Source organism: Haplochromis burtoni, unplaced genomic scaffold, assembly GCF_018398535.1.
Source record: "Haplochromis burtoni strain Fernald_Lab_line unplaced genomic scaffold, NCSU_Asbu1 Contig_200, whole genome shotgun sequence".
In the NCBI taxonomy this organism is placed as follows: Eukaryota; Metazoa; Chordata; class Actinopteri; order Cichliformes; family Cichlidae; genus Haplochromis; species Haplochromis burtoni.
Window position 1 is genome coordinate 101,450 of NW_024582561.1, and position 9,766 is coordinate 111,215.

At 39.6% G+C, this 9,766-nt stretch overlaps 1 protein-coding gene across 2 annotated transcripts in view; it reads left to right on the forward strand.

The window, feature by feature from the left end:
• Window positions 1–5,201: 5,201 nt before the first annotated feature.
• casq1b (calsequestrin 1b) overlaps window positions 5,202–9,766 on the forward strand; it is a 37,020-nt gene continuing 32,455 nt past the window's right edge. The window contains exon 1 of one of the 2 annotated variants that reach the window (XM_005936296.2): window positions 5,202–5,614. In XM_005936296.2, the coding sequence (XP_005936358.1) occupies window positions 5,378–5,614 (237 nt within the window). In that variant the 5' untranslated portion in view covers window positions 5,202–5,377. The remainder of the gene's footprint in view (window positions 5,615–9,766) is intronic. The other variant, XM_005936297.2, reaches the window with a different exon arrangement.

The window sequence follows — 9,766 nt, forward strand, 5'->3', positions numbered from 1 at the left end:
GCCTTTATTAAACTTTTGGCATTTTTTCTTTCACCTTGTGCATTTAAAATTCTGACGCAATCATGCATGATTAATAACAGTGCTGTTTCTGCCCTCTTAATTCATCTCTACTTGGCTAATTTTCTTTAAATTTTCTTAAAATATCAATTCACACATCATCATTTTCTGACTCTGATCTTCGTATAAATCTATGCTTAATGGAGATGTTTTACAAACATAGGGTCTACTGAGTTCGGCTTCCATCATATCCTTTTATTGCATTTCTAATTGAGCCTGCTTTTTGGGCTCCTTCCTATGATTTATGTTACTTGACTGACTGTACACAGCATTACTTTGTCACATTCAAGTGTTTCACTTATTCTTCTTCTTATAAAGTCCTCAGTTTATTTCTTTAAATTTTCCTTTTACAGTCGAGTGACGAGATCACAACAAACTAAATGAAGACTGGATGATGTGTTTCAGGGAGCTGTTACTTATGCCTAAGTGAGGTTTGATTTCCTTGGACAGTGGCTGCCTTTTAAATCACTTTCAGTCCAGCTGTTAAACCTAAAAATTTACAGAGGAATATTTTTTGGTTCGTTAAGCCACTTAACACTGACCGATGAATCATTCAAGCACAAAAAAAATGCACATAACACATGCTTAGGACACTTTACTTTACTAGCAGCGTGCCGCAAAAACATATGATTCATTTATTATTTGTAGATTCTTCTGAATATGCAAAAAAACACAAAAGATGAGGATAATGATAAATACGTTTTTTGCACCAACAAGGTGATTCCCAGAGAGCTATTATCTGAAAACTTGGCATATCTCAGCACGCTGTGTAGTATATACTTAAAATTGAGTGGAAACTCGATAAGTGGAGGACATAAATAGCATTAGCTCACCTAAAAGGCTATCGACAGCAGATGAATAGTGTCTGAAAGTCATGTCCAACAAAGACCTAACGCAGGTGGTTAACTTACAGAAGTGCAGTGTGGCTGCACACTAGGTGGCCCTTAGACAGTGATTTGGGCATCTGACTTGGATGCTATTATGGATGACTATGCCTCAGATGAGTTTGTGCATATTTATTCCATTGTGGTAACTCTTTACATACATTAAATTCTCCCCTGTTATTAGCCCCAATAGCTAATTTTCCTGCTTTCTATATGAGTCAGTGTCCTTATTCTCCTCCATGTGTCATTCATTTCCTCTTCTTTTTGTTACTTACCTTTTTTTCCATCCTTCGATCTCTCACCTAAAATTACCCATCACACCTTTTCACCTCCCTTGTTTCTTCCATTTTCTCTCCTTGTGATCAAGCCTTTAGATCTCATTAGCACCCCAACTCGGATGTGTCATACTTTTCACCCCTTGCCACGGTGGAGGAGGTGACGCACAATATGGAGTTGAAAGTACAAGTACAGCAAAGTCTGTGCTGAAACGATGAAAGTCTTAAATGGGGACATCGTTACAGCATTTTTTAAATCTGAAAGAGGGAAAATGACTCTTGGTTCTTTGTTTCACAAACAGAGACATATCGGTACAAGAAAATAATTAACTGAAGCTGATGGATTTACTTTAGCTCTGCATGAGCCACATTTGCAGTGATCCTTCTTCATCTCACAAAACAAGCTGTTTGAGTCAGCCTGCCAGTCGCCTTAGCAACAGCACATGCAGAGTTTAATGACCTCGGCACAAACCGTGTGATTGCTTGTTATTACTCGTCCTGTTTGAGACAATCTAAAGAGGGCTGAGAGGGAGAAGATGGACGTAACAAGCCAAAAAAGAGATGAGGGTTATTGGGGCAACCGCCAGAGGAGGGAGCTGTCCTCAGATGTGCAACAGTTAGCAGACACAGTTAGGGCTGAATGAAGGAGGCAGCAGTGGCTAATGGTCTTAGTCACACACCTGTTAATATTTAACAGGAAGCTCTCAGTGACTGCGAGAGTCTCGTTCCTGTTACAGTGCTTGTTCTCCCTGATGATAGATCAGGAAGCCGAATAGGAAGAGGAGATGCTCACTCTGCTTGTGTCTCTGCGTCTGTCGTCGTCTTCTCACATGAATCTTTAGGAAATATAAAATCCTGCAGCTATCTTCCATCAATAATAATGTAACCCAAGCTCATCAACAGACCTTTATGTGCTTACTGATGAGCATGAAGAGGAAGAATGCAATGTGGTCTTATTCAACCACCTAAAGATCTGTTTTTTTTCTTATTTTGCTTTTTTTAATATTAATTTTAATACTATTAGTATTACTATTACTATTAATAGTAATAATATAGTATTATATAGGGTATAGTAATAACTCAGTCTTAGAACAAAGTATTTAGATGAAGACATCAGGCAACATCTCTTGAAGGTTGGGTGATTAATTAAGGTTAATCCTGACGTGTTTTTAACCTAACTAGTATTCGACCGATCCACTTCAGACTAGGCAGCTGTATTGTTAGGACCTAAAGTGAGTGCAGTGTCACATGTGAAAAGCAGTCTCACATTAAGGGTGTAAGCAATCAATGTGCAGATGATGATGGCATCATCATTAAATCCTCGCATGCTCTGACATCATCTCTCACCAGTGATCTCACAGAGATGCCAGTGACCAACAGCTGCATATGGCCACACCAGCAGGCACTGCACTAGTATTACATAACACCTGTTCTAGTTCGTGTGCAGAATATTCCAGTCAGGTGGTATTACTGCGCATTTTACTGATTATTTACTCTGCTGTCGCGCTACAAATTGGACACGTCTCCCTTTAGCTAAAGTCTGGCATTTTACCGTCCTCGTGGGAACGTCAAAGCATTTTTAATGACTGTGTTGCTTTGTTACTGTGGATCTCTTGTAAGCAGTAATAGACTGCTCATTATGTTTTTGGCAGGCGAGGTACCACAGCTAACGAATTTGAAACTGTGGCTTTTACATTTTTGTTAAATTCAACAAAAACACTGGTTAATTGAAAGCAATACTGAAGAGCAGAAAGTCTTGAGTCACCCCTCATGTAGTTATGTTTTGCTTCCATTGAGCCAAACTTTGAAGGTCTAACAAAGTTATTCTCTGGACTTTGACTGCTTTTTCAATCATTTGCAGTTCTGAACCTGACCTCACCTATCTCAAAGGTGTACCTCAAGGTTGTGTCTAACCAAACCAAACTAAGAGAAAAGGCTGAGCTATGCTAAATGACACAATAACTGGACTGAAAATCAGTGACAACAGGTCAGATGGAGGTTTGATAATGATTTGGGGCTGCATTTCAGCCAGCGGTGCTGGGTCTTGTTAAATTGATGGAATTTTAAATGGAAAAAGTACTGTCAGATTATAATCAACCATGCAATACTTTCTGGAAAGCATCTGAATGGCAACAGCCTTGTTTTTTTTCAGAATGATAATGATCTCAAACACACTGCCAATGCAGTAAAAGCAGACCTGCATAGAAAAAAACACCACCAGTCATGATTGGCCTCCCCAGAGCCCGGACCTCAACATTACTTAAGGAGTGTGGGATCATTTCAAGGCAGCCGACATCTAAAGAAGAGCTTTGAATGTCCTTGAAGAAGCCCGGAGAACTATTCCTGAAGACTACTTAAAGAAATTAGAATAAGGCTGCCTAAGAGACAGAAGGCTGTGTTGAAAAATAAAGGTGGTCATGCTGAATATTGATTTTCAAGCTCATTCGAACTGTACATGTATTTTGCATGCATACTACTTCTATATTTGTTCAATGTTTCAATAAATCGCTGCACCTGTTCACATTTTCCTCACAAAATATAAAGAAATGAGGAGTGGATCATGACTTTTTACACAGAAATGTACTTACAGATAATGTTAATATCTTCTATGTTAATGTTTTAACATCAATACCTAAGTGTAGTCAGCCTTTTAACAACATTTAAAAATGTCTCTACACCACTCCTTACTTTATAAACTGAAAATCGGGTGTTTCACACACCAATAGATATGAAGTCAAATATATTTACATCTGAAAACTCATTGTGATGATGCCCTAGCTGTGCCAGCACCCCTACGGCGGCCCTCACTGGCATCTAAATAGACACATGCTGCCTGACCCACCATGCTGGCAGAATGAGAAGGGCGATCATATTACAAACTGTTATTAATAGCCACCCTCTCCCCTTTCTCATTGTAAACTAATAGCTGACATGCTCTCACACTGTATCTGAGTCTCTCTGTGCCACTCCTCTATTAAATCTAATTTCTCTGCTCCAATTCAAATATAGCTGACGCACAGGCCAGAGGAGTGTGCTCAGAGCACGCTCATGCGTCAGCCAGTCACTGTAGCTATAATATATCATCTCCATCTTCAGTCAAACATAAACTGTCATGAATTGTGATGTTTTATTGATGAGAGTTCAGGACTTTTTGCACATGAGCAATCCTGTTATGTCAACACTTCCTACAGAGAATCTCTCATATTTGTTTAAATACTAAGGGGTTTCCTGATGTGTGCTGAAGTAATCTTTGCTGATTTAAAGTCAAAGCAGTCCTTTTTAGTAGAGCTAACGTGTACAATTCGTTCATTCTGGTGTTTGAACAATGAGAAAAAGCCAGACTTTCCACCTATTGGGAATGGTTGGAAATGAACCAAATAAGTGAACCAAATATAACTGAGACCAGTTGTGGAGGGTGGCTAGAAAATTGGAGAACTATTAAAGGTTATTTTTCTGAGAAACAAACAAGTGTCCCCATTTTCTCTGTTTTTCTAAAGACAACTACTCTCTGACCCTCTATGTGGACTCTGTGGACACCATGTTGTTCAGAGTGTTGTCCAATAGAGCTCTTATTTTTAGCAAGAGTGTGTCTCCTCTGCAAAACTTAATATGGGAAAGGCATCTTAGAGCTCTCCTTTCTACCCACTCTCATCATTCATCTATCCATACCTTCAGCCCTCAAAGACACTAGGATGGTATCTGCAGCTCTCCAAACAGCCAGCAACACTGTTTTCCCTTTTCATAGCTCTAGCTCCAAACAGGTGGCTCTACAGCCTAAACATGGCTCCTCCTATGTTGCCCCCCCTTTGCTATTTTCCTGAGCACTATCCACCCTGACTGACCCCACCACTGTCATTCCTACATTTTAGACAGCCAATGGCTTGCGGATGGGCAGGATCAGTATTGTGCCCCCTTTACTGCCCCAGAAAATGGTACCACCCTCTTTAGCTAGTGACATCAGCAAAACCATGTGCAAATCTGTTTTAAAAGGAGGGTATTAATGTCAGGCCTGCTCTTCTCTAGCCTGCGGGACAAGAAGAAGACACTAAGTTGTGTTTGGGACAACATTAACTTCTTTAAGAGTATTTTAGTTGCCCTTCTACCCCGCTATCACCAGGCATTGAGAAGAAGAGTTCTTACAACGAACAGGTGACGATAACCATGAAATGGTGCTGGGTGTTTTTAGGGGTCTTCGCTTCTTTGGGGACCCTGTGCTGGGGAGAGAAGGGCTTGGAGATCCCTGAGTATGATGGCAAAGACCGGGTCCATGAACTCAGTGCCAAGAACTACAAGTCCATCATGAAGAAGTATGACGTAATGGTGCTTTACTACCACAAAAATGTGGATGGGAATCGCAGTGCCATGAAGCAGTTGCAGATAGAGGAGATTGCCCTGGAGGTGGGTGTCTGCCAAATAATGACACTGAATGAATATGTGGTGCATGGGTGTGAAGGGGCATGGTGGGAGGAGGGGCGTGAGGGAAAGGTTTCAGATGGGCAATTTGGCACCACACTGGGGGTTCCTGGATGCAGTCGCAGCTTTCACACTTAGGGTTATTGATGAGTGGTATTACCCATTTGACATTTAAGAAGAAAGGCAAAAAAGAACAGATTATTCAGTGAGGCCAAGTTGAATAATTAATAGATCATTCAATTGTGGCATCTCACGAGTATGGCTGCCCATGGACGAATGCTTTAGAGAGGCAGCCATAATGGAGAATGTGGGGGAAAAGATGCAGGGGAGTACTCATCTGGAAGTCTAGACTATGGATTAACATGCATTCAGTCACCTGCTATCAGATTATTTTCCAAATTAGGTAATCATACAATGATTCCAGTTTCAGTGTTGAGCATAATTGATGTATCTTCACACAAACTCACAGAAATAACTGAAACTTTGAAGACCTTACAGAATAACCTGTCCATGTGGACACTTATGGCATATTTACATTTTATTGTGTCATGCAGCTTGTTCATTTAATCCAGCTACCTTTAGGTATGGTTGATGCTAATGATTATTTGTTCATTATTTGTTGACCTTGATTAATTGACCCCTGTAGCTGCCTGCTTACATCATTCAGGAGAGACTTGGATTCTTATTGAAGTTAAACTCAGGTGAAATGATGTTGCAGCCTTCATAGAACTACACCAACCATGCTAACCATTGTAGGAATACGTAAAATATGAGTTTTGCAAAAGTAACAGCAGAACAGTGACAAAAAATCTGGTGAAAAAACAACGAGATTTACATATTAAAGTCTCACGAATACTGAATAGTCATGACTGCAAAATATATAATTTTTTCATTGTGCCTCATCCTGTTCTGTATATTTCTTAATTCCCACATGGGAATGAGGCAGGACAGTGGTGCACCGTCACCCCAGGGCTGAAAGGTCTTGTATTGGAATCCGACCTGGCGGAGTTTGCGTGTTCTCCCTGCATCTGTGAAGGTTGCATTGGGATACTGTGGCTTCCTCCCATAGACATGCTTTGGTTTAGGTTTATTGGTGTGTAGTAGTTTGACTCTATGCGTTAGCTCTGTGACAGGTTGCAAGCCCACACATGACCATGACGTGGATGGAAATGGGAAAGAAATTTATATTATTCCTTTATTATCATAAAATATTAATCCTTTTGATCTCATAGTGTTTACACAGTGGCCCATAGGGTAGTGGTTAACACATTGACCTAACACATGACCGCTCCCTGGTTTGAGACTTCGAAGAACTTAACATCTTAGCATAATTGTGTAAAATACGTATGTGGATCTACTGCTTTGTTGACCTCTGATTGAATAAGAGGGTAGCTAAAATAAGCTCTTTTTTAGAACAATAAGTTTTGTATGAATTTCATACAAGGTCATCCAGGCCTTTGTCTTTAAGACATGCTTGTATAGTTGACTTGTATAATCTGGATTAATGGATAAATAAAGCTCGGTATCATCTACATAACAATGACAATGTATGCAGGGACACATGTTCAATATAAAAAGTATCCGTCCCAGCAGAGCACACTCTGGAACTTTGCAATTTTCATGTCTGAGACTCCACATTTCCATACACGCGTTGGAATCAGACAGATACAACTCAAACCTCTGCAGTGCAGTTCCTTTAAAACCAACAGTGTGTTACAATGTCTCTGGTAAAATATTGTGGTTAACCATATTCAATGCTGCACACAGGTTACCTCTAGCTATGTTAAGCCTAAAATGTTGTATACAGTACAAATATAACCTATTACAAATTGCTTTTAGTCTAACAACATCAATTATGGGATAACATGATGTCATGCTCAATTATCTGCATGGCATATGATGTAAGTGCAACAGCAAATGTAGGCAAAGCCAGAATGTTGCGAAAGCAGAAGTAAATGAGGCCTTTCTCCTTTAAGCACCTCTGAGGCAGGCACTTACTCATAGATTATCCAGAGATCCTGCTAATCAGCCAAAGGAGGAGGGAGAGTATGTCTGCTCAGAAGACTTTTATTAGGTGAATAAATATGAACAACTCTTTATTAGACAATCCACAGCTGATGCACCTGGGTCCTGCTGTCAGCCAGTATATTCAGCAGCCTTTTGCTTGTCAGAGCAGAAGTGTCTTCTTACAGAAGCGCAGTGTACCTTACACTAGACTGCATAAGTCACCGCTGGAAATAGACTGGGACAGAGCTGCATGCTTAGCAAGAGGCTAAAGCCCTTGTGGGAGTTTAAGGCCATATTTCACATCAACTACATCTCCCTCATTTACTACATGCCCCCCTGGACACAGGCTGAAGTCTTAACCCTCTCAAGGCAGGCGTTGCCGATTTGCAACAGTTAAAAACTAACAACTTGATTACCCCACATACATATTTTATGAGTTTTTTTTACTCAGAAGTACCACTGCAGGACTTGGTTGTGCATTAGCAACAAAAAGTTTAATTTGAGCCTGAGAGGGTTAAACCATCATTTACATACCCAAGTCAATGGATCTGATCAATTTCCTATCTGTGGTGCCAAGTGCTGCTTCTTGGCTGGAGAAAGAGATGCTTAGTGGAGCATGTCCCTGCTGGACTGTTACTCTCTTACTGACTTCCCGCCAGTCGTGACCAATCACGAACCATCCCCTTCTGCTCCAAAGGGGATGGTTAAAATAGCTGGTCATTACCACCTATGAATCTGAAAGTGTGAATTATTAAAGTGGAGAGCTCGGGGGCTCAGATCTTTATTAATTTTGTTTAAAAGCGAGGAATGACACGTATGGGATTTATTTATTCATCATTTTTCTTTCTTTCTTTCTTTCTTTCTTTCTTTCTTTCTTTCTTTCTTTCTTTCTGCTTTGCAACAAAATAAATATAAATATATTACAACTTTTATTAACATTGACTTGATTATCTTAATTTCAGTAAATGTCAAGCTATAGTTATGTTTAATTTAGGGTTTTCATGCATGGCCTTCATTTAAATAGAAATAGAAATGCAGTTATGTCTTGCAGACACAGTTGGTGTGCTAGCAGATTATATCAATTGAAAAGACCTGCAGTCAGAAAGTTTTCTATAGATGGTTTTTGCAAGTGGTGACGTATTACATATAACCTGTGCACTCTGGAATGCAAGCAGCAAGTAAAAGTATAACTGAAAATAATCTCAGATAAGACTCAAACTTTGGCTCCTTGATCAAACGGTGTGCATGCTTGTGCATCTGACCACCTGCCCATCGCTTCACACAGACTTTGTAAAGTGAAAACAAAAAGTGTTATTTCCAGGAAGCTCGAATAGACTTCATAGATTTCAGACATTAACACCAAATGAGAAGCATGAAGTTTCACTTTAAGGACTAGAAGTTGGTATCAATCACACTTTAGCTGGTTTCACAGATTTCTATACTCATGCTAGAATTATCTGAATGTCGTAAATGGCATTTAGCTGCATGTGTTTGTGAAGAAGCTCACTCAATTGTACATATATGTGGGAAATTATATGAAGATCATGCTGGCTCACACAGACACATACACACACATCACAAATCCAGAGAGCAAGTCAAAAAGATATTCACTCACTGGAAACAAACTCTGGTAAAAAATGACTGCACTGGTGAAATACGTTACCAGCTAACTCAGCACTTTCCAGTGTGCTGCAAAGACTTACTCAGTCACTCCAAAAACATGCCCAACATGTCACCTTTGACCACAGCTGTAGTCACATTAGTCTGTGAAAAAGAACCGATGTAATCAAATTACACCCTTTACTTGTAGTAGCTATGGTTTATGAAAACTCAAATTATAGTGTTTCAATTAGTAAGTTACACTGGCCAAAAACGGGGAAGGCACTTGACACAAAACTCTGCCAACTCTGCCAAATCAAAACCTACTCTTACTGTTACTATTTTTCTTATTGATTATTGTTGCAGTTCCTAGTTGTACTCACAGGTAAATTTCCTTAACCACTCAGTTATTTTCAAGAAACCATATCGTATTTTTGCGAGGCATTTTTGGCTTCACCTACCTAAGTCATTTAAATAAATAATTATACATAACAAATTATATATTATTTATATAAAAAGAGCAACGCCCCC